The sequence below is a fragment of the Lonchura striata genome, chromosome 18, assembly GCF_050655825.1.
Source record: "Lonchura striata isolate lonStrDom1 chromosome 18, ASM5065582v1, whole genome shotgun sequence".
NCBI classification, from domain to species: Eukaryota; Metazoa; Chordata; class Aves; order Passeriformes; family Estrildidae; genus Lonchura; species Lonchura striata.
Window position 1 is genome coordinate 4,269,725 of NC_140720.1, and position 25,814 is coordinate 4,295,538.

The following is a 25,814-nucleotide window of genomic DNA, read 5'->3' on the forward strand; positions in this document are numbered from 1 at the left end:
TTAGATCCAGGCACACATCAGAGACAACCAAGGGGTACATTCACTCAGAAGTACACGATACAGCAACACAAAGGGATCACTGGACAGGAAGCTGATCCCACAGTTATGTAGGACTGAGATACAAGAAACTTCACTGCTGCTTTGCAAGGAAATGGGTTGGACACACCCAGACTTGCCAGAAACCTTTCCAGACTGCTTTAACAGTCCTGTGACCATATATATTCAACAATAACAATAGATATAAAACTATATATTACAGTTTTCACATTTACTGCCAGTTTACCACTTTCCATGAATACAGTTATTTATGTCTCAAGATGCTGGACGTGTAATTTTTAAAGGAAATAGCCAACATTTTGACCTGAAGAAAGATGATACAGCTCTGTGACTCCACTCTTGAAGTGCAGCATTACACTGGAAAACCAGGACAGGGACAGGACAACCTTTTTGGAAAAGATAAAATTATTTAAGCCAGCATCTTGAGAAATGTGATTGGAACCCATCACCCAGAGATCGTTGCCATATGGCACCACTGGTGAGACAACACAGACACGAAGTGATTGCACTGACCCACACTGTAAAATGGGAGAGAAAAACTGCACAGGAGTAAACACGAGTTCATCCAAGAACACAAAGTATGGGAGTGGAAAAGCTCCATGAAAACAACAGCTCCTCTCCCAGTGCAGAGCCACGCTCGCCTCCAGAGCAGCTCAGGGCTTGCTGACAGCCCAAAGCATTTTCTCCCCTTTATTTATAGGATGGTTTGTCTCTCTGGATGATTCTAATAACGAAAGGTTAAGCCTGTGTGACCACCAGAGGGTCACTGTGACAAAGAGTTAAACTTTGTGGCTCTGTCAGTCACTCTTAAAGGCTGAAGAGTTATGAGGACATTGCACTGGAAAAACGGCCAACATGGAGCACTGAGATACCACCCAACAAGCCATAACGAGAAACAGCTTTTTAGTTTTAATTAAAAGCACAACAAAATGTTTTTTCATGTCTCATTCATTTGTTTGTTGTTGTTATAGAATCAAAACACAAGATTTTTCCTTTTAATGAGAAACAGAAGCTCTTTAACCCTCACTCCTCCTTATTTATAGATATGTAAAAGCTTGGAAAAGTGACTTTTGTAATGGTGCCAGCACAAATCTCCATGTTTTATGCAATTTTGATTCACACAGTATTTGGTAAAAGCAGACATCAAGTTACTGCCCTGAATATTTCAAGTCCCAGATCAGCTGATGAGTTGTTAACTACTGTTAACACTTGATGAACATGTTTACAGGTAGCCTGGCCAAACCCAGTAACTGGAGACATGTCAGACCTGTCACTTCTGCATTTTCTTTCTGGAGAGATAAGCAGAACTAATGAATTAACCAGTCACAGAGGAGACAAGTAACAACTTCCAAAATGTTTGTCTGCAAAATAGACCAAAGCCACCTAAACCAAACCAGCTTCAGTGGCTCCAGCTGCTTCAGAAAGTCCCAGTGGATGAAAGGCAGAAACAAGACCATTGAGGAACTTGGATATGAGCTCTACCAAATCTGCCAACACATCAAGCTCAAAGGTGGAGATTGATTTAAATGTGTGTGATTTAAAAAACATCCCTGTTCCCCTGTACTGGGGAACAGGATGTTACCATCTGAACTAGTCCTTCATTAATTAAGTCTGGACAGGAGAGTTCTGAAGGTTGGTTTGGAGCAGATGCTCATGTAGGAGGAAACCTTGAAGGCACCCCGTGAATCTGCATGTGCAGCTTTCTACCTCTGTATTTCATGAGTTACTTTTTATTTCTTCTTCTGGATCCTTCTCAAAATGGGTCAGAGGAAAAAAAAAAAAAAAAAAAAAAGGCAAAATGGCAGCAGCAGAGACTAAAGAAAAACATAAAAAAAGAAAAATTTGGAAGAGGACATCCCTCACAGTGTGCAGCCAGTGCTGTTCCCTGGGAGGGACAACCATACTTTAAAGAGCTGATTTTCCTCCTTCATTTCCAGGAGACTCTGAAGCCAAAATGCAACACTTGTAGGCCAGCTCACTCACTACAACAAACTCTTCCAGTGCTGCATCACTGCAGCTAAGGATGAGCCTGGCCCAACATCTGGGTTTGGGAGGCAGAGGGGGTACAGAAGGGAACAAACAGCAAATCACTGACACTCCAGACAGGAAATACATCAGTTAAACACCAAGGGTGACAGAGAATCCCCATGTGCCAGTAGGATGACAAAACTGAGGAAAAAATATCTGAAATTAATGATTATTAATCTCCTATACCCACCCCAACTGATTATTCCTGCAGGTATGGAGTTAGAAATGCTTTATGTAGGATACATGCTGTTGATAGTGTTTACTCAGCACCAAATAAAGTTCTCAAATGCTTCAAAACCTTATTTGTATTAGTAATACATAAATTCCTATCTGATTCAGGCATTCATCACCTGCATATTCTTCTGAATATTTCAATTTAATCTGGTTTGAATGCAAATCATTGACTTTCTGTTCTAACACTGCCTATAAACACCACACTCTATTTTGCTCAAAGCACACTAAATAATCTCTGACTTCACTGTAAGTGTCCAGAAAAAATTTAGCACTATTAATCATCTGAAACTGTTTACAGACATGTTTGGACAATAAATGCAGAAGATCAGGACTAGAGATTATTTTTAGCTGTTATTGTCCAATTTTACTTCTCTCCATACAAACCATTAAAGAACAGGTTCAAATAGTCTCAGAAAACTTCATTAAAACACTACAGTCAGTTGCAAGCAGTCAGTTCCAAATAAATGCATCATTTAACAGCCAGAATAGCTGAAATACCAACCTGCAATAGAGAGCAGCAGATAAGTATTTGCCTGAAGGGTTCAGACAGTTTAATTCTCTTTTATTACCAACAAAACAGAAAAGAAAGCTAGCTGAGAATTCTGCAAGAAAAGATGTGCTTTTGCTTTGAATGAAGGGATATTTTGAACCATTTTTAACCATTGCACCTCCTTGCTCAAGGGGTGGGACAGCAGTAGCAGTACCTGCTCCTGGGCCTTCAGCTCGTTGCGCTGGAGCCTCCTCTGAGCATCGTAAAGCTGCCCACGGTAATTCTCCACCTCGTCCTGCAAGGCCTGCAACGACAGCAAGGGATGCAAAACACACGTGAGAAACATGGGATGGCAGAGAACTTCCAGGTCACGTCTGCAACCAGCTGGGGAAGGATGAGGAGCACCGTGAGTCCAGCTGGACTTGGTGCTAAGGCACGACAGAGGCAGTCTGGCCACTCAGAAAAGTTACTTTGCACAGGTGAGACCAAGAACAAGAGTAGTTACATCTTAAATCTTATCTTATTATAGGTTACTTATTGTAAATGAAGGCAAACCCAATGGGAAGATGATGATGTCTGACTTAATTTAGAAGGCTGAATGATTTCTTTATTATAACTGTGTTAAAATACATTAATATATTATATAAAAAGGAGGATACTAAAACTACATACTACTTTCTTTAACACAACTTGTGACCCTCTCTGAGAGCCCAGCCCCAGGTGGGTTGGATTGGATTGGATTGGATTGGATTGGATTGGATTGGATTGGATTGGATTGGATTGGATTGGAATGGATTGGATTGGATTGGATTGGCCATCAGGCTCAAACAATCCTCACGAGAATCCAACCAAGCCCTCACCCCAGGTAAACAATTCTTTAAATACATCCCACATAGGAAAAACAAGGAGCAGAAATAGAAATTGTTTTCTCTTTCATTTCTCTCTGTGCACTTCTATGAAAAATCCTGAGAGTGAAAGAAATATGTTTGCCACAGCTACTCATCCTAAAAATATATTATTTTTATATCTTCTTATAGACTATTCATCCTAAAAATCTAAGAAATACTCTCAAAGGTTGGAAGGCAAATGGAAATATTGCAACATTTGCATTTCCAAATGTCCCAGGTTTTTGTTGTCATCCTATCTGCACAACCTGAGCTTCTTAGGAGCAGTTTTGCAGTGTACCAACAGTTTTTTTTTCTTTAAGCCAGAATAATCCTCTCTCTGGAAAACAATGTCTGGAATCTGGAGTGGAAATGTATTCCATATTACTGAAGTGGGATGCTGGCCGAGATGAGGGGCTCCCCTCCTGCCCTGTAGTCAAATCTAGCACATGATCTACAATGAAGTATAAATGGCAATAAATAAAAGGAATAATATGATCCTGTCGCTTTACCACAACTACCCAATCCTTATTTAGTTCAGAAGTAATCACTCCTAAACCAAGCTCATAAAATGCATCGACAAATTTATTTTGTCATGATTGTTCTCCTTATACATTTATTTTTATTCCAGCAGTCACTCAGAGCCTTGATCTTTTTGTTACATGCTTAACAAAGGAACAGCGTGCCCCAAGGAACTGATAGTCTGTGTTATTTCTAACAGATACACACCAAACAAACAATACAAAGTTTCAAAGATTTTTCTCTGTTTGTTTTGAAAGTTTCCTCCTCATTGTTGGATGTTTGAATACACGCTTAACATTTACTTACACATTTACTAAAAGCTTAGCGGTGTTGTCAGCTTGAATAAAGGCATTGTTAACTGCAAGTGCTGACTCCCAGCAAAGTGCACAATGTGGATGGGGGATTGACACCAACACAGAGGCGGCTGTGGCTGCAAAAGGGAATATTTTGAGTTATCTTTTGTATGCCAGGAAATCGGGGCATTGATACCCATCAGCAAAGCAGCACGGGGCTGGACCCGGGAAGGAGCTCATGCTACAAATGCCACTGAAGGAGCCTCCAGTGCTGCTTTTAAAAAAGCTGAACTGCACAGAGGCCTTCTGCAGAGCACCCTGGAATTACAGAGTCATTAAGGCTGGAAAAGACCTCCCAGATCATCCAGTCCAACCTTTGACCAACCCTACAATGGTCACCAAATCGTATCACAAAATGCCACCTTCACTTGTTTTTTGAAGACTCCAGGGATGGTGACTCCACCACTTCCCTGGGCAGTTCCAGTTCTTGACCTTACTTTCAGTGAAGAAATTTTTCATAATATCCAACCTAAACCTCCCTTGCTGCCCCTGCCTTTCCCTTGAGAGGAGGGACCAACAACCCCACGGACTCGGGGAGCTTTGCAGCACCTGCCATATGGTTTATGTTTGCTTCCAGCAGCCCAGGGTACCTGTGCACAACTCAGGATCATTAAAAGTCCTCATGGTGCAAAGATTTAGCAGCAAAAATGCCTTGCTCTTTTCCACAGCACCGAAATCCTGCACTCTCCAATAATTTACAGGATAAAATTGCTATTGAGATAAGATAAGAGGACTACTTATGATAGATCTTGCATGCTGTTTTGAAGTGATGCCAGGCATTAACTTTAAAGTCTTATAGCTGTAAGACTGTTACATGTTCTGATGCCAAAAATTGTAACCAGACCCAACTTCAAATCTGCCCAGGGAACTTTTATGCTATCAGAGCTTCTGAGAAATGTTGAAATCCAGGCTTTGAATACATAACCCATCTTCAGTACTCAACAAGTCTTGCAGGACCAAGAATTTGCATTAATATAATGAAATATATGTGGGAATTATATGTGAATTGCAGACTTTTTATTTGCTTTTTGTACATCTATCTTGTGAGGTAAAACACAAACAAACATAAAAGCTAAAATGAGCAGTGTAGATATGCAATAAGGAGCAGGGTCATTCCACGTTTTCAGGAAGCTCACCAAAAACCCAATTAATTAAACAAAAATCCTGCCATAACCCCACAGTGTCCATTCATAACCAGCCCAGGATGACTCTCAGGAACATTCCTGGAGCACATTTTGGATAAACTACAAAGTATGACCTGTCTTCTCCTGCTCTTTCAGGATCAGCTTTTCCAGCCCAAATGGTGAAAAATAAGGAGGGAAGAAACCTCATCACACATCACTCATCCTTCCCTCATGCTCAAGAGCAAGTTTGACCCTTTCACAGAACTTTGAAGCTGGCCAAGAGATAGCATTTAAATGTTTAAATACATGTGAGTCCATATATTTGTGTTTGTGGCAGAAAACAGATTTCTATCACCCCCATCTGAAGGGCCTGAGTATGAAATTGGATCTCAAATTGTCCCTGCCCAGGACAGCAGCCCCGTGGTGGCAAAGAGAACTGGTGTCCTGCTCCTTCCTTCCTTCCCTTCTCCATTTTCACATCTCTTATTTACAACAAACCTCTTCTGCACAGGATAAAACAAGAGGTTCCTTTAAATGTGAGGGTTTGCAATGCATCTGAAAGTCATTTAATTTGGGAAATTCAGATAACACAGCCTTTGTTAGGTTCACCTACTCTAGGTAGTGTTTGCCAGCACGGAGCGCACATGTTTTATTTCATTAGGAGAGCAGAAAATGTCTTAAATTTAAATTTAGTAAGAAAGTATTTTTACTATAGCATGTAAGTACAGCAAACTAACAACTCTTCCAGTTATCCCTTCACCATTTGTCCAAACCAGAATTTACTGTATGAACTCCCAGATTTTTCCAATCACATCATAACTGACTGTTGGCAGGTTTTTTATTGGGATGGCAAAAAAACAACTCAGCTAACTCCTTGGATCAATCACAAATACCTTTACTGGACCCTTTTTGGACTATTCCTGTGCTGCATTAGTTCCATGAGTAATTAATGTTCGTTTGAGTACTCCAGATATTGTATCAGCACAATGGCAAAAAAAGTAAACCCAAAAGTTCAGCATTTGATCAAAGCTGTGCCAAAATGAAAAAGTAACATCAAAATCTCTTGGTTGCTGTAGCTTCCTGCATGTGATTAACTCTGAAAATAGCAATTAGAAGTACACAAGTTTTTTGCTCGTGATTTTAATTTTCTAGGAGGGATCATGCAAGATGTCATGAATAATGCACCTTTTTGAAGATACACTGAAAATTCTCTCTGTAGTCAAAAAGCCTCACATGCAGTGGCCAGAGCCTGAATGCTGATGGCAATTCCTGAAGCTACCAGAACCTCAGATCTGTCTCTGAATCAGACAGGGAAGCTTTTGCCATGTAGAACACTCTTAAAAACAGCAGAGGATTAACCCCAGGTACACCCCAGAACATCACTTTTATACAATTAAACAATGTTTTGTTTTATTTCAAAATGCAGTTTTTATTCTACTTCAAAGTGTCACATTTTGCCCAAAGAGCAGCAGAGCCTATGATTAATAACTGCCGAGATGAGGAAAAAGGGATTAAAAATAAAAACCCAGGCCAATTTTTAAGCGTCAGAGGCTTTTTTTCCCCTGAACAGAAAACAAAACTCAACTTATTTAGTTAAATTTTTCCAGGTTAGGATGAATTCCTGTCCCTCAGCTGTGCTAAGTTGACTTGCATCACTCTTATAAAGACAATATTATTTTTTTTTTTCAGTTAAACGGGCTTTCAAATGCCATGTAAACATGTTTGCTGTTGAATGTCTACACCATACCTGACCTTGGAAGTGCTTTGTGTTGGCCAGAGAACAAAGAAATCAAATGTTTTGCTTTCCAGCCCAGATATCCTACACTTTGAAAAGCTCTTAAAAATGTAAATGAGATAATAAGCTCCAATGCAACAATGTGGGTGAATTACAGCTGGAGAAAGGGAAAACTCATTTGATTTATTTCTAAAAATGGAAAGGATCCTAAAATAAAATCATATTGTTTGGGTCTCACACAGCATCGAGAGGCAGGGGAAGGATGAAGGGAAAAGTAAGAGCTTTGAGAAGGCACCGCTGGAATATTCCGGGCAGATTTTGGGAGCTGGAGTTTGTGGATGAGCCCATCCCAGCCACTGTGACCCAGAGACATGATGTGGAAGGAGAAAGGAACCCTCGAGCTGCATTTCTGGGTAGGAACCTTTTATTCCTCCTGTTATCCCACTGGGAATGGATTATCTCCAGCAAAACGGTTAATGGAGTTGATTGCAGCCCCAAATGGAGTTGATTTCAGCTCCAAATGGAGATGATTTCAGCTCCAAATGGAGTTTTATTTCAATCCCAAAAGGAGTTGATTTCAGCCCCAAAAGGAGTTTATTTCAGCCCAAAATTAAGCTGATTTCAGCCTCGAATGGAGTTGATTTCAACCCAAAATGGAGTTGATTTCAGCCCTAAAAGGAGTTGATTCAGCCCCAAATGAAGTTTTAGTTCAACCCCAAAAGGAGTTGACTTCAGCCCCAAATGGAGTTGATTCAGCCCCAAATGAAGTTTTATTTCAGCCCCAAAAGGAGTTTATTTCAGCCCCAAATGAAGCTTTATTTCAGCCCCAGAAGGAGCTGCTTCCAGCCCCAGGGCAGCAGCACACGTGGGGTTGCTGCCTGTGGCTCCAGGAAAGCTGGGACGATGCAGGGGATCAGAGGAATTCTGTGGGATACCCGAGGGGCAGAGTGAGACTGGGGAAAAAGGTGTTTTTTTAAAAAAAACCCAACTTGTACAGCACAGAGTTTTAACAAGGAGCCCTAAAGAGACAAAAAGGTGCAGTGCCAGAATTCCAAAATCCCTTGTCAAGGCAGGAATTAATTTTTGGTGTTAATTACAGGGCTTGATCTAAATCAACTAAAAGCTGGTAAGAGTTTGAAGAATCCCAGGAACAAGTATGGGACAGGAATGTAGGAAGGATTTGGTCTCTATGAAAACTGATTTGATTATCCTTTAACTACAGGGTATTTTTCAAAAGTGTTGGATTACCTGAAAGAAATTTCAGTTCTGAAGAATTAAATAAATCAAAACAATTACAATTCTTAATTTGTGTGTATTGATTACAACTGTGAAGAAACTATTTATAAATGCGACATGTTTTCTTTCTTTAACCTGAAATAATTTCCTATTTTTTGTATGTTCCTGAGAGCAGATAAGGCTTGATTCCTGATCCCATCACATGAATGGGAAGCCATGGATCACAACCACTTATCTCTCTGAGGGCTGAATAAATAAGTGACACTTAAAAAAAAAAAAACAGGAAAATTTCCTAAAAAAATTAAGTATCAATGTATTTTCACTTTGAAACAGAAAGTGCCAGCAGAAAAGTTGCTGCTCATCCTGATCAGATTATGCCAGATAATGTCAATCTTTTTTTATTAGAAATATGTAATTTTTATTAGCAACTCTGCACATATGGATGTGCATCTGTATCAAGAAAAACCCTGGAAATTTATGACCAGTGCAGAGTAAAGCTACCACTAAAGGTAGTGAGAGTTAGCACTTTTCATCTTCAAAGAATTTTTCAAATGTTACCAAATTAATATAATTAGTTAATGAAAGATGCAGTAATAAAAGCTACTCTAATTACCTACTGTAGTCTTAATTATCTCCTTACTAATGCCCACAGAAGAAGGCTTCCACTTTACATCCTCAAAACATGTGCCAACAATAATTCTGAATACAGGCCTCCCTTCAAGTGCCTTCTAAATTCAATTTACATCCATTGATGTGTTTTCTCTCCTTGTTCATGAGAAGAAAATCTCTGGAACTTTGAGGAAAAAAAAAAGCCCCATGTGAATGTTAATAAAAATTAAAGAGAATTTTCTTCCAGAAATACATACGGAGATGATTACAAATTTTGTCATAAAGACATTTAATTTTCAAAATCTTCATCTCCCCATGAAGCCAGAATTATAGGCTGTCTGGGCAAAAACTCCTTTACATTAAGTGGTCTCACAGCTTAGAATCAAATACAACTCTATCCAAAGGAAGCAGCCAAGAATCCCATCCAGACTTTTAAAAACAATCATTAATTTCTCTACAACATTTAATGAGATAAATAGATTTATCTGGGTTTATTACTACTATAAATAAATTGGGCACATATATCTGAAGACCATTGATGCAATGCCATGAGTCTGAGCAAAACAAGGGTTTTGGAAAGTGAAATAGTGATGTTTGAGCCAAATTGTTGGGGCATCCTCAGCACTTTTTGGCTTTTCACTGAGCTCCTGCCCATGACACTGCACACTAAAACCTCTGTACTTGGAGCTCTCTCTTGGTTTTGGTGCAAAGCAAAGGAAATCTTCTGGTTTTAACCTAATACATATGTTTGCTGCTCACATATGGCAAAATTCCTTTCTGGTGGGAACTTTTTCGCTGTTGTTGCAACACACTATATATCCAAAAAGTTTCCTTTGATGTTGAACTATTGCTCCACGACTCATTATGCTACTGATCCAATATGAAAGGCAAAATTTCTGCAGTTTCTGTTAAAACAACAGCGTTGTTTTTGCAAACAAGGTTTTCCACAACCTATATGCAGGGGCCAACATTACTACAAGAGAAAAGAAAATCTATTATTTCACATAGAAAATAGTCACGATGTTTAATAACACAAATTATTTCTCTGTCCTATAGGTACATTACAATTGCTATTATGACTGTACAGAAAATTTAGGCTTTATTGCTCCTCAGGAACAGAAATTAAAATGCCTCAAGCAATATTTGACATCTCTCTTTCCTATTTTACTTTCACTGACCTCCCAGCCTGTTACCATCAGTCCAACTTCGGGATCTGGTGAAGTTGGGAACAGCTTTGGATGGGTGGGGGAAAGGGAAAGACCTGCAAAGGCTGCTCCTCTGTTCTATTATGCACTGACAGAATATCTGTGACTCTTTGTGCCTAATATTTAATTTTAACCACTAAACACTATTTCATGAAGAGTGAACATGAATTACAACATGGAATGAAAATGCAAATTGGTAATACCTTTGTAAATGTGTCCCTACAAGAGTTGCCCATTTTCTGCTGCCATTATGGAAAAAAAAAAAAAATTATTGGTCAGGAATGAGATAAAAGGTGTAATTTCCAAAGGCACAGAATTCAGCATGAATAACATGAGCTCCCATATACACCATGGCACATTGGGAAGTTTGCCTCACTTTGCTAACATTTTAAAATGGGAATGGAGATCTTGCAAAATTCTCCAAGCTGGGGGCTTTGCCCATCCCCACCAGTCAGGCAGCTCCCTGCTGCACCAGGCTGTGGCTTCAGAGATTTGCCAGCAGGAGATGCCCCTGGAAGTCTAACAAATCCTGCCCTGGAGGGACTGTGGGAAGAGAGAAAAAGAAAGAAAGAAAGAAAGAAAGAAAAAGAAAGAAAGAAAGAAAGAAAGAAAGAAAGAAAGAAAGAAAGAAAGAAAGAAAGAAAGAAAGAAAGAAAGAAAGAAAGAAAGAAAGAAAGAAAGAAAGAAAGAAAGGAAGAAAGGAAGAAAGGAAGAAAGGAAGAAAGGAAGAAAGGAAGAAAGGAAGAAAGGAAGAAAGGAAGAAAGAAAGAAAGAAAGAGAAAGAAAGAAAGGAAGAAAGGAAGAAAGAAAGGAAGAAAGAAAGGAAGAAAGGAAGAAAGGAAGAAAGGAAGAAAGGAAGAAAGGAAGAAAGGAAGAAAGGAAGAAAGGAAGAAAGGAAGAAAGGAAGAAAGAAAGAAAGAAAGAAAGAAAGAAAGAAAGAAAGAAAGAAAGAAAGAAAGAAAGAAAGGGGTTCAGGAAGAAAAGGAAAAATTTGCCTCTAGGAACAGAATCAAGTCTCTCCAGCAGTAGGGGAAAAAAATTAAAGTAGGTCATTTAACATAAAAGAAAAATACATGCAAACATTTCACAGTGTGGCAGGCTCTAATATAAGCTGTTTTCATTTTTGACAATCCATAGGAAAGAGACTGACTGCCAGTGCATTATAAACTTGGGATCATCAGCATTAGCTCTTGAGCAGTCCCACAACACTCCCACATCAGACTGCATCTGGTGTCTTTTGGAGATCACCTGAGCACTGCTGGGATTCTCAATTTTCCTGCTTTGCTCCTGGAAGATATAGATGTGCTCTCAGCATTTTCTCTACACACCTAGCTGAGCTGACCAAAATTTTAGAATAATTTTCCTGCAAAGTCTTTGGGTCTATTAGGAGGAATCCTTCCCTGGCAGGGGGTGAGGCCCTGGCACAGGTGCCCAGAGCAGCTGGGGCTGCCCCTGGATCCCTGGCAGTGCCCAGGGCCAGGCTGGACAGTGGAAGGTGTCCCTGCCATGGCAGGGGGTGGGATAAGATGGGCTTTTCCCTTCCAACCCAAATCTTTTCAAGACTCTGTGGTCCTAAGATACATCCCTAAAATACCTTAATAACACCAGCAGGGCTATTTGTAGGCAGAAAATTAGGCAGGGGCTTAAGCATTTTGCTGAGTCAGGGCTTCACTGCAGGACATTATAAACTCAATTCTTTTGAAAGGCAAAGGATGCCATAAGGTCCTGCAGAGATAACAGTTCAAAGAAAACAGCAGCACAAATTGTAAAGTCGGGCATTTTTGTCAGGGGGAGGCAAGGAGGGAATGGGTTTTGCTTTGTTTTAGTGGCTCAGGTGACAGGAGGGAAAGGGAGGAAGGTTCAAAGGCTGTAATAAACTAACTTTCATCTGCTTTTCTCAACGGGCCACAAAACCCAACAAGCACTTGCCATGTCCAAGCACTGCTTTGTCTATGCCCAGGACACTTTGGGGCTGTTGTGATGAAGTCAATCAAAAGGCTGACAGCTGGAAAATGTACTGTAATATGTACCTGGAGTATTTTGCAGTTTGCTTTAGCACTGCTTCCCCTTTTTCTCAGCCTGCATGAGTGTCACGGTCAAGAGCAGAGGCTGCCAAAAGGAGAAAAGCCCTGACCTGTGTCCCCCCTGCACTCGCCCAGGTTTAGGCAGAAACACCACTGGTGCACATTTACCAGATAAAATGAATCTTTTAAACCCAAAGATACCATGACATCTTAAGCATACACTTATAAAGGAAAAGTTCAGAACTCCATTTTAAACCACTTATGAGAGGATTTACCAAGACTCTGCCTAATGTTCAGCTGACGCTTTGTCAAAAACATTTATCACGAAGCTTTTGAAGTTTCTTAGCTCCCCCCAAGTTATTAAAACTTGAACTGCAGAGTTTGTTATCAGCCTCAGAGCACACACAAAATACATCAGGTATTTTTGCAGTCTGATTTTGAGACTATTATACAAAATACAACACTCCCCATCAGGTTAATGTCTGACAGATAATGTTGAGCAGGCAGAACCCCTGTGTCTGATTGATCTGTGAGACAATTTTCATTTCCTAATTTGCTTTTTATTAAGCACTTTGCAATCAAAGGGAACAGTGAGGAGCCTGCCATTCTCTGAGCAGGTTTCCTGTGAGAAGCTGATGTCGGCTTCAACATTTTCAGGCAACTTCTTGAATTTGTGATGCTCTGTCTCAAGAACGTTTAAAGCGTGTGTCAACACCATGCTACTGAAAAACTGCTATTGTGAACACAAATTAACCAGCAAAACATCTGGTTCTGCTGCTTGCTGTACTCTTAACAACAGTTCTGCAAAAACAAACATCAGGGGTTCAGGCAGAATTTCCTGCAGTGACTTGGAGAACGCCTGAGCTGTGATAAAGCAGATTTATCAATCCCTGGTTGAACGAGGCAATCTTCCACTGCTGGGGCTTCATTCCCAACCAAGTTTATCACCAAACTGCCACTTTAAGTGGGTGTTCAGACACTTCACACCTGGAGCCAGCCCAGAGGCTCCAGCAGACCCCTGGTGCTGTACAAATGTCTCTTTAAAATGCATTGCTCCTCACAGATACACCAAGACCTGGAAATATAAACATTTCTAACTGGCCTTACAAAGCCTCTTATTTCATTATGATATTTTAAAACAGAAATATGAAATATTTCTGATCAATGGGCCAATCTGATTCCCAGTAAAAATGAAAGAAAAGCTATTTATTTTGTGCAATCAGGTGTTCTGTATTGCTGCAATTCTCCCATTACATAAAATAAAACACATTTTCTTGCACACAAGGCACACACAAAGAAATCTAATAATGTCTTTTTACCTTTCAAAGTAACCTTAATCAACAAAATTAACTTGCAAGGCAAACCACTGCTTTTTGAACTGAACAAGAGCGAGCTTGACTCAACACATGTGAGATGTGAGAGGCAGCAAAGTAATATCTGCTAAAATTATGTCTGGAAGCCAAAAATGGGGCAATTCTTGACAGGGGAGGATGCACACTTGGAAACTTGGAAATTCTTTTATTCAAAGTCTTTAATGACCTCCAACTCAATTACATTTGCAACAAGACATGACAATGCAGTTGCTCCTATTTAAATGTATGAGTGAAAACAGAGTATTTTTGAAGCCTGATTATTTTTTTTTACTTTTTAATCATGTTGAGATGAAGCTCATTTACTTAAAAAGAAAAAATGAAACAGAACGTCCTCTGCAGCTGGTCAAACAGATTACGAAACTCTAATCTCAGTAGCCTGAGGAAAACCAAAACTGTTTTTCAAGTATCTATTTTATAGAGCATTAGCTTTATACTTTTTAAAAGAGGCATTAACATAACTGATCAGAACATCCCAGAATGTTTCTGATCTAGTTAATCATATGACGTTATGACAGAGATTCTTGCTGTCATAATGCCAATGTTTCTAAACATTTCTAAAATCCTTTAAGTTCTTTTTTTTTTTTCTTTTTTCCAAATTAGACATGGGGAAGATCTATTTCAGTTTCTTCAGAAGTTTTTCTGTCCATTTTAGAGCTCTACAAAAGTAGTGCAGAATATTTTAGATACAGACACATACACACATAGCATGGAACAATGTTAGGCTCCATGACCTATTTAAGTATTTCTGATAGCTTTTTATACAAAACATTTTACTCTAATTCCTGCATAACTCATTTCTGGAAGTCCGCCCCACTGTAATTCTTTAACTCTGTTGTATTCTTTACAGCTGAACTGAAATAATCAATTTAAAAAATCAGCATTTGTCTAGTTTAAATTTATTAGTTTTGTTTCCCCTAAAAGCAATTATTTAAACATTCAAGCCCATGCTGCATTTTTTGGTGCTAATAGTTTCTCCAGTAGAGGTAAGAATAAGGAGTAATTTATACACAGTCAAGCTAGGAAGAGGATAAGAGGGGGAAAAAACACTCAGCAAACTATTGCTGTGCCTCAGATACAGTTTTAGTGGGGTATCAAGAGCTCTTATCACAGCTGTGACAAAGCAGATTGATTTTCACTGAGAGCTTTTGGGCTTTGTTTGTTTGTTTTTGTGGGGTTTTTTGTTAAGTCTGTCTCAACCCAGTTTTGAGCTGAAATTCTGCTGTTTCAGTGTGAAGATCTTTCTGCTGCAGCAGAAAAGTGTGACATGAAAAGGAAGAGAGAGCTCAGTCCCAGCCAGCACAGGTCCTGCTGAGTTACCTGTGACTCTAACAGCATCCCCAAGATATCCCCCTGCTTCTGCTTCCCAGGAACACCCACGGGGTCCTGACAGGGCAGCTGAGATACCCCCAAAAGGCACACAAAACTTAAAAAAAAAATGTATGTAAATAGTTCCAAACATCCCTATATGGACAACATTTTAAAAATGCAACAGGACTAAAAAGAACAGAAAACAGATCAGGTTCTGAAGCACCAAGAGGTTCTCATTTGTGCAGCTCCACATTAACGTCTCTCAGCCGAACTGCACAGATACTTCATGCACCTCAAAACCTCCTTATCACAACTGAGAAAAAAACTGCAGGAAAAACAAGAAGAAACGTGGCATAATGTGAAATATCTAAGAATCCCAGTACTGGTTAAGTTCATAAAGCTCAGTCTAGTTCAGGATCTGATAAGGAAGCATGAATGAGCTTGGCCTCTGCTCAGATGGAGAAGGGACAAGGCTGAGTTAGAAACACAAATGAGTGCTCAGCAACACCAAACTTCATTTGCAAACACACATTTCCATACAATGGTTATGAATAGACACAAACATTGAGTAAAAGTGATGTGTTATTCTGGTAGCAGGAAGAAAATAATACATCAGGTAGGAGTTCCTTGGAGTTCAGAGCAGGGCTGTGGTCAAAGGTGTTTCCAGGCAGACAATTAAAATCCACTGATAATACCCAAATGGTTAAACAGTCTTCAGTAATTGCTGTTCTGCCTTGCTGAATTACAAGTGCAAAACTGGAAAGGACATGAATGATATTGACAGTAGAAACAAAAGCAAGGGGAATTTAAATACAGCACATGGAGTTATTTTCTGGAGCCAGTGAGTGTCAATACCCACCCTGCATTTCTCCTTCCAGCTGCCTGCAGAGTCCTGCTTTGGTTTAGTGGTGCAGGTGTTCCTGCAGGTACCTAACATTTTTCAGCCTGAATTTTTATTTATACAGCTCCATTCTGCTCCTGCCAGGCTTCTCAGTAAGCAAACAAACTCACTTTTCATGTTCAGTGTTCTTGTTTGTACTTTTACCCTTGCTTACATAACAAAGCTGGCAGAGAGCAGAGCAGGGAGAGCACCCGGGGCTCCTGCTGTGGGTGCAGGGGGTTGGACACTCCTTGTGGGCATCATCCCTCCTTGAGTGAGCACATCCTCTTCCTGGGTCTCCTCCAGGTGGGATCCTGCTGTGGAAAGGTGGGTGCAGGTAAGGGAGACAGGCTGGCAGCAGGAATGAAAAAGCCAAGGAGGTCCATGGCACCACAGCTGGGAGCCCATGGCAGTTCCTGGGCACTCATAAAAAATGGAAAGGAAAACATTACAGCACTTCAGGTTTAATGTGTTTTCAACAATTTTAGTTGGAAAGAGAGATAGCACAACCTTCCATTGAAATGAAAATGTCGTGCTGCTGAGACAGCGACTCTCAGGAGCCTGGATGGACTCAGGGATCTCAGAGGTCCTTTCCAGCCTGAATGATTCTGTGAGTCTGACCTTCCTGGCAAGTGCACAAATGATGTGTTTTCCTAAAGCACAGGATATCTGCATGAAGCTTTAGTGCTGCCATGTCCCAACTAATTATTTCCCTAGCAAAAGGACTGGTTTGTTTTCGCCTGGTCTGGTTCTAGAAGAACTTGCATCCACTCCTTTTTGTATTACAAATGATCTGTTTTCAGGACACGATGAGTGATGCTCTCCTTCCTCCCCACACCAGGCTTTACTCCTTTGGGATGATCTGAACCCCAGGGCAAAACTGAACTGGGACTTCCTGGCAAATCTCAAGAGGGAAGTGAACAGGGCATTGCATGTTTTGTCTTCCATGGCCAGCATGGCCTGGTTTGAAATCCATGATCTCATGCAATGCTGGGCCAGGAAAATGGCATATCCAGGGCATGGGTTTCCAGCATAAAATACAAGTGAGGTGATCTGATGTGACTATTCACCTGCCAACAGCCCTGGCAGAAAAATAAACAGGTTCTGGGGATGAGCTGCTGCTGGAGGCAAAGCAGGAACCATTAGAAGAGCTGCCCTGACCTGTGAGGAACTGGTGTTTTTGCTTTGAACTTCAGCAAATCTTAATGAACTCTTCATAATTGGCAATCTGGGTTTTTCACTGTTGATTTATTTTCTGGAGGTGCCAAACAAAGGAGACAAATTCAACATTGGAAATACAAATTTGGGTCTCACAGTTGGTTGTCCAGGCCAGTGAAATGTGGCATTTATGTACCCTCTGAACAGAGACACACTTGGCTTTCTCAGGATTTCTCCTGAGAGAAGCTGTGAGAGAAGCAGAGAAAAGAGAATCACTGAAGCAGTTCCAACCCCACTGCAGGTCAATCTTTGAGGTGTATCAGGAATTAGATTTGTACATGAAGGTGCATCAGTGCTGAGGAATTTGGTTTCACAATTATTAAAACATGTTGATTTAATTGAAGTTATTGCAGTGAAGGCTTAAACTAAAACTAAGCAGAGGCAGTTTTAGTAACAGAAGAAGTTAAAAAGTGATTAAGTGTCCTCCTTACTTGGAGTAGGAAGGTTTTGGTTGTCTCATCCCTGCTTTACTGCTCTTCCATGCCTCTGTTATCTGGCAGTTTTGGAGGGGATGCTGCCAAGAAATTCATTTAAAGTCCTAGATTTTATCCTGTAGGCAACACTTACTTCTGTTTCCTGAGAATAAATTTCATTGATAGACCCCTGAAGAAGAAAACAGGTGAACTCTCTTTGCCCCATAAATCAGTCAGGCTTCCTGAAGAGGCCAAAGATACAAAACTACAGATGCCTGCACAGAAACACTTCAGAAAAAGCTTCAGCCTTGACATTCACAGTCTTTTCCATAAGCTTCAAGCCCTCAGTCTTCCTCATGTATATTTTCAAGGGTCAACAAATCAAGTATTTACTGTTTAAGATCCTGTTCATCAGTGAATCAAGACATGATGCTGCAAGAATCAGCAACAATAAACTGCTCCCAGGAAAGGCATCCCACTCTGCAATGCAGGATGGAGGATGGACACAAAAGGCATATCCAGATGCAACAGGCTCAAGGAATAAAGTATATTTTCAATAAAACTAATCTAGTTTTCCATCTTATTATATCCATGTGTGCTGTATGAACACAGAGGCAAGTTGCTTGGGCTGAAAGGCAACGAGATGTACAAACAGAAAATAGCCACTGCAGAAATTTTAGTGGGAAAAGGAGCAGAGTACAACACACAGAATAGACTTTTTCTTGCTTCTGGACTCCAGTGCTATTTTGTCTGCCAACAGTACACAAAATTTCCACTGAAGGGCAAATCAAACCAATTTCCCTGAGGATGGAGGCATCTGAAAACTCGCTGAGGTTATTCCATTAGTGCCTACGCGTTCTCCAAGCGGATGAGCAGCTTCACTCTGAATCCACGTCAAACCACAAGGACTGGCTGATAATAACATTCAGTTCAAATCATCTCGTCCCTCTAGAAAAAGCTGGCAAACAGCTCCACCTCACCTTTCCTAGCTGGGCACAATGGGGCAATTGATGCTGAGGAAATGGGATAGGTTTGTGCCGAGGAGCCGACGGGTCAGGTTTGGTGACAGTGTTTGTAGGTTTAACCTCTTACCCAAATCTCTGAGATGAACAAACTGTGAGCACACAACTGTGAGAAAGTCAGAGCTAGAGCTGGCAAACACCGAGCTGAGCTAATTAGACAGGTGTTTAGAAAAACCCCAAACTTTATGCTTTTATTTGGAGCTTTTGATGTCGTACCTGGTGCTGTTTCACACCACTGGGCTCCAGGGAAAGGCAGGAGCTGCTCCCCTGCTCGGCTCTGGGGTGAGTTTGCCATCTGATCTGCTGAACACACAGATAAAAGTCGCCGCGGACTTTTCTCCCTTTTCAAGTGCAGCACTGTAACTTGGAAAGTTCTTTTATTCTCAACTCTGCTGACGCAAGAAAGTGGCAGGAATATGGCAGCTTTGGCTGCTTTCCTTTCGTAGCTCTTTGTAAATAATCTTTTAATGCTAACAAAACAATAGTGTTTTCATTTTGGATGGAAAAAACATTCCACTTATAGAAAATTAAGGCAATGCCTTTCAAAAAGTGCTACTGACCACTTGATTCTTCTCCTACCCTGCCTTTAAATATTGGTAAATAGTTACCACGCACAGGTATCAGATTCTCCAGGTTTCTCTTGTTAAAATTAAGAAAAGCCCAACTATTATGAAAATGGTGAAGTTTAACAAAGATATTTCTATTTCCCTGTGATGTGCCATTCAAAAGTGTTAGCCAGTAATTTTTTAAAAAACACTCTTGATATTTGATCTTCTTGAGTTTCAGTTACATACAAAGCTGGAGAGCCAGCAGAAAATTCTAAGTGGAATCTGAAGATTTCTTAAGTCAACACTCATTTTGGCAGCAGCATTTTAATGCACAAAGCTGAAATCCTCAGCGACTCTCTCCTGCTGATATCCCCGGAGCAGCCAGCACCACGATTAGCACAAAATCAAAAGCAACCTACAGCAGAACATACAGCTCTGCAAAAGAAAAAAAATAAAAATAGGATGTGGACACAAATGCTGGAAGTGGTGTAGGCACAGTGGCATCAGCATCAGCCAGGGCGACCTGGTGCTGCTCCAGCTCGCCCCTGGGACGAGCTGGGCTGTGAGAGAGATCTCTCAGGGCACAGAGGAGCTGGTAGCCCAGCAGGCCCACATCCCCAAAGCCCTGCTTGCCAAAGCCTCACCTGGCCTTGCTGTGGCAGGCCTTGAGGACGTGGCTTCCCCGCAGCCTTGGCCGGTGGAGCCCGCGGTGCACAGATTGTGTCCCCAGCTCCTCGGCCTCCTTCCCCGCAGTCACGGCTGTTCCAGGAGCAGGGAAGGAGGCTGCGTTCCAGGAACTCACTGGAACTGGAACAAAGCACAGCCCTTGGAAAGCCTACACAGCCCTGTGCACAGACTGTTTTACAGATGCCCCGTCTTTGGACGGCATTAGACACTTGTTTTTATCTTTATCTTTTTTTTTTTTTTCCCCCCTCTCCAGTAAAGTCCCAGACCTTGGAGCACAGGCTCTTCCTCCTGGGCATTCTGCCTCCTAACTCCTGGGTATCTCCTCAGCTCTGTCTTTTTTAAGCACCACTTTCTCCTTCTGCTCTCTGGAGAGAAAAATGCCTTTGAAATGCAGCAGTAAACTCTGGGCATCACTGCAGCCTTAAAAAAGCTGATTTCGATTTTCTTATAACACAGTTCTAAACCTTGTTTGGCCTTCTTTACAAACTGTTTGGGCTTCTATCACTATTACTTAACACCTACCAATAATAAGAGTGTTTTGTCTGCACCTTTTTAATTACCCAGGACCCCTCTCAGTGTTATTACTCTTGTCTTGTCAATTAAAAGCAATAAATTTTATGGCTGGTTTGAATTTTTTTCCCTCTTTTTCCAGTGCAATATTAGTGTAGCTCACATTATTAAAATCAAGACAATTTAGCTTTATATGACTTTATATTTTATTCTGCATTTATAGAATCTTTAACTGCATAATTTGGAGACAGGTGGCATCCCTTCTGGGGCTAACAAGGAATAAAAAGGACCTCATGCAGCAAAGTGCCTTCTGGAGGGAAAATAAAACATTGAAGATAACAATGATAATGTAGGAAAAAGTAAAAATACCAACTTTTAAACCTGTCAGATAAATCTGGACTGCAGTTCAGAGGAAAATGCAGGCACTAGCTCTAGTCTTTTATAAAACTTGTAAGTCTGATTTTGCTGTTGGCCATGGTAAGTTCTTCAATGTGTTGAGACATGAAAAGTCAAGAAAAATGCCAGAGTGCAAAGTTTGCTGCAGGAAAAAAAAAAGATGACTCAATTCTTTGCCTCACAAAGCATGTCAAAGATATTATAAAGTACTTACAGATGCTCAGCCACTCGGATTGCCTGGCTGGCCAAACATCTGAAACCCTGTAATTTTGAAGAGAAGGTACTATGCTTCAGACAGTGAAATAATTTCTGTGGCAGCAGAAAAAGAGAGATGCTTTTGAAAGGAAGAGTTTTTAAAATCAGAATTTCAGCTGTGATCAATAACTATCTAAGCCTAAATGAAAGTCAGCCTATTTTAATTATCATTTATAAGGAATGAGTCGATACAGGCTTTTAAAGATAACCAGGTAATGGAATCAAGAGACAGAGCTGAAGCAAGAGTTGAAAACCTCAGGACTAAACCCTCATTTCTCTATCAGACAGAATTTGGGTGAAACTACCATTTACATCAACAAAGACTGTGATAAACAGGTGCCTCAGAGTTTGGACCCCATGAAACAGAGAAAGCAAAGCCATAAAAGACCTGCAGATTTAATTTACCTATTATTTTGGAGAGATGTGACTTCCCTGCTGATCAAACAGAATATAGGAAGTTATGAGCAAGATAAAGTCATTTGCCTGGTAAATTTTAAGGTCTGCCTTCCAATGCTAAAGCACCAGTGCTGGTACCTTGTAATTCCCTGCTAATAAAAGACACTGCAGAGTTATGAATGTTATTACAGGCTAAAGTCAGCGACAAAGAAATAAAGATCCATGAAAAAGCACTCCACGTATTTAACATCAAGATGGTCCCTTACAAGCCTTTCTTTCACCATGCCAAATGGTTTATCATGGTATTGTTTGGGCACAAAGGCAATTAGAAGGATTAGAAGTGCCTCTGGAGAACTTTGTGACACGCACATCTCCGAGGCTCCGCAGTGACTGACAGCGTCTGGCACAGCTGTGGCCACAGAACCACCAACAGTGGGGCATGTTCTGACCACATGTCTTACAAGACATGAGCCACTGCCAACACTGAAATGTTGACCTTTCTACAGGCACTGATGGCTAAAAAAAAAAAAAAAGAAACAAAAAATAAAAACCCCAACCCCCCCCCCAAAAAAATCCCCAAAAACTCAACAACAAAACAAAACTACAACAACAAAAGCCCCAAAAAACCAAACAACCGAAAAAGCAAAAAAGCCCCTTCATCCAAGTTAAAACAGAAAACGCACCAAAATATCTTAAAAATCTTATCCATAATGTGGGGCTGTTGACAAAATTTATCCTGAGCTAGTAGCTGGGGTTGTAGCAGTTAATTCTGCCACCTCAGTGTACCCTGGGGAATAAAGCAAGTCAAGACTCCCTATCCAAAAAGCCCTTGACACAATATATGCCTTTACCCTGAGTTTTAGATTTTCATGTAGAGTTTACCCTAAGCTTTCAGAGCTTTTCTCCCCTAATCAATGTCCCCTGTGCTGTCACTTACACGAGATCACAGCCTTCATTTCCACCTTTGCCACAACCCTTGGGTGAAGCCAAGGCTTTGCCCTCCTGTCTCCCTTTTAAAACAGGACTAAAAATGCTTCTTCTCCACATCAGGGCAGCTTAGCTTGGGTGCTCTCAGATGCTTCTCATCCCTTAATAAGCACTAATTAACGGCATTTAAACCACTTAGATTTACCCTTGCTTGGGACTTTTATACCAATAAACTAGAATTATTTATTTATTACCAACTCCAGCCCTGGCTCTGGCAGAGTGCAATGCTGGGGTTCCAAAAGGTGTTTTGAGGACAAAAAACTGAATACCTCTGCAGGGCTGCAGTCACTCAGTTAATGTTCCCAGAGACCTAATGTGCTTTTCCTTTTAATAAAGAATAAATATTATTTGTAGTTACCAGTGGAATTTGCTAATAAACATGGCTGATGATGAAATAGAGCTACAAGTAAAATTAGCTTGTGCATCAAATTTTTGAAAACACAGGTTTTTGATAGAGAAATCTGATAATTTCTACAGTTGCATGGAGGAAATTCACTGTGTTGATAAAACTCTCAGTACTTTGCAGAGGAAAAGATCCTTTGGCTCCAAGATTCAGCAGGACTTAACAAATATAGGATGTCAAGAATATTCAATGCCCACAAAGGCCCAGACAATTTAAACCCCAAAATTTTCCCCTTTGTTCTGCTATGTCTATAAAACACTTCTCCCCCTGCCCTCAACATTTTTAAAATAACAAAGAAAAACAACTGTTTCAAAATTTTTCACATAAAGGGGAACATTATTATAGGCCATTCTTTCCTAGAAATCTTTTAAGTCTTATTTATTAACAGAATTAATCTGATCATAAGCTGGCTGGCATACAAAGTGTTGAAATATGTCATCTTCCAACCATGCTTTGCTAATGAAATTTTGGTGTTAATTCAGGGATTTAACAGACTCCTAGAATCTGTGACAGGAATCAAACAACAATTGTGGTTCGTCTGGCAAAAAAAGCAGCATTTTCCCCTTTTCTGTTGTGGGTTTGTCACTGTATGCTCTCCATCATCCATTTCTTTCCAGAATCTACTTTTTGATGTGGAGTCCCCACTTGGCCATCAACTTCAGCATTAAAATGCTCTGAACATGTTTTGCAGTTCCAATCCCAGGAAATGTTTTGTACTTTCAATCCCAGGATCCAAAAGGATTTCATAAAAAACTGAACAACTAAGCCTAAACAACCAAGGCTGGGATTTCATAAATAACCCCAAGGCATCTTTATGATGCCACCAACTTCTTCTTCTGCCCAGTCCAGTAACCAAAAGCAGCAGAGAAGTTTGGTAAATGCTCTGACTGTTGGAATTATCAAGCTCCAGGCTGCTGTGGGTAGATCACTACGAGGATTGAAGAAACATAATTTTAAAAATTTAATATAAATATAAATGCTCTGTGGCACCCAGAGGTGTCACCTGGGAGCCACAACAGAGGAACGTGACAACCAAAGCTTTGTCCTGATTTTATGAGTGATGACAAGTCTGGCTTGCCCCCTAGGCCAGACCTAACACAGAGTGCCAAGGCCTTCAAGCATTTGTCTCAAACTGACCCAAACTGAAGGCAAAAAGCCTTGTTCAAATTGGGCTTTTAGGTTGTCAAAAGAAGCAGAATGTTCTTGAAAGTTTCATTTATTCTTCTTGACTAATATTTAAGATACTACCTTAAAAAATATTGAGTTGAAGGAGATGGATGCAGTTGTGCAATAATAACAAATCAGGATTCTTTTACTAGCAAAGAGAGTCAGGAATTTGAATTAACATCAAAATCATGTATTATGGCATCCACATCTGGATATCACTTTACTGCCTAAATCCAAAACTTCTCTGAGAGCCAGTTGGTTTCTGTAAAAATGTATTTCTCTCTTTGAAAGGAAATAATAATTGGAAGGTCTTACAGGAAGCCACCCAATACCAATAGAGGAAATTGCAATCTGTTCCTCAATGTTAGTTTAAATCAATGTTATATTTAGCAAAGGCTGTTTTTTAATGATAGTATTTTCAATAGCTTTTAGTATACTGAGTCTCCTCAAAGGCTTGCATTATATTAAGAATTGCTTTGTTTGTAGGATGTTTCTTTAATCATCCCTCAAGGTCTTCAGCTTACCCCAGGTTAGATGTTGTTCCCCATCTCCAGGACATCCAGGATTCCATTTTCACCAAAACCCTTTTTTATTTTTTGCCCCAGGCTAATAAAAAGCAAAGTATTTCTGCATATGCTTGCCTAGAAGTATGTGTGGTTCTTAAAAATACAAAGTGATCAAATATTAAAACCACCTTTTTCTGTTTCCAGAAGTATACACAGCATTTTAGCTGCCTAGGAATTTTCTGCTTGGGTATCTGGATTTCAATAAATTTCCATTAAATCAGTGGTTTCAAAGGAAGATTATTTTTTTTTTAATACAGTATTAATGATACTAAACAAAATTCAAGAACTCCAAGCAAAACAGCTCCTCCAATTTCTTCTCCAAGTTGACAAAATCTTTTAAAACATACTTCCAGCACCAGTGCTAAAAAGTCCCTGGGACACTGCTCAGAAATCCTGTGCAGAATTTCCCTGTGGTTTTTATGGATTTCATTACATTGTGAAGTAATAACATCAAAATGAAGTTTATAACAGATTTACATGCAGAAGGGTTTCATCCCACCTATAATCATTACTGTTCAAAAACTGGAGTTGCCAACAGCTGAATTATTCCACTGCGTGTAACTTAAGAGAATCCAGAAATTCAAGAGTAGAGTTTGCACTAGAGGAAAAATTCTGCTTAAGAGTCGAAACCATCCTTTTCCAACATGTAACTCAAGAAGGCACATGACAACTTGAATTACAGAGTATTTCTGATGCTGTGGAAGATGATTCCACTGTCACGGGGTTTCTGCAGATCTTGGTGGCCGCTGGAAAAGTGAACTGCAAACAGTCCACGTTCCTAAGTGGTAAAACTTCACCTGCACCTGAAAATAATGTGATTTACCTGTGTTCCCTCTGCAGAGCCTGGTGATAAAATAACCTACCTGTGGTGGTTCTACCTGCATAACAGATTAAAGCCAGCATTTTTACAGTTACACCTTTCACAGAATGATCAGAAGGAGAATTCTTTTCCTCAACAAGCACACAAATAAAGGCAGACATTTTCCTTAAGAAAAAATAATGACTATTAAAAACTGATGAAAGAAAAGCAATAGCCACTCTGCAGATGATGAGACAGTAATGACAACCTAATGCAAGTCATTCCAGTATAGAGGACAGCATTAACTGCACCATAATCCAATGGATTTCCAGCATTTAAAAACTTCCACGATATCTTTCAGGCACGAAAAAAATTATGTAAACTG

General features: G+C 40.2%; 1 protein-coding gene across 12 annotated transcripts in view; it reads right to left on the reverse strand.

Annotated features, from left to right (window-relative positions):
• The window catches only part of CEP112 (centrosomal protein 112), a 185,777-nt gene that overhangs the window by 40,899 nt on the left and 119,064 nt on the right, over positions 1–25,814 (reverse strand). For all 12 annotated transcript variants that reach the window (XR_014949296.1, XM_077787393.1, XM_085556674.1 and 9 more), the window contains one exon: positions 3,024–3,113. Coding sequence is in view for 11 of the 12 variants with exons in the window: in XM_077787393.1 (XP_077643519.1) it covers positions 3,024–3,113 (90 nt within the window). In the remaining variant the exon portion in view is untranslated. The remainder of the gene's footprint in view (positions 1–3,023; positions 3,114–25,814) is intronic.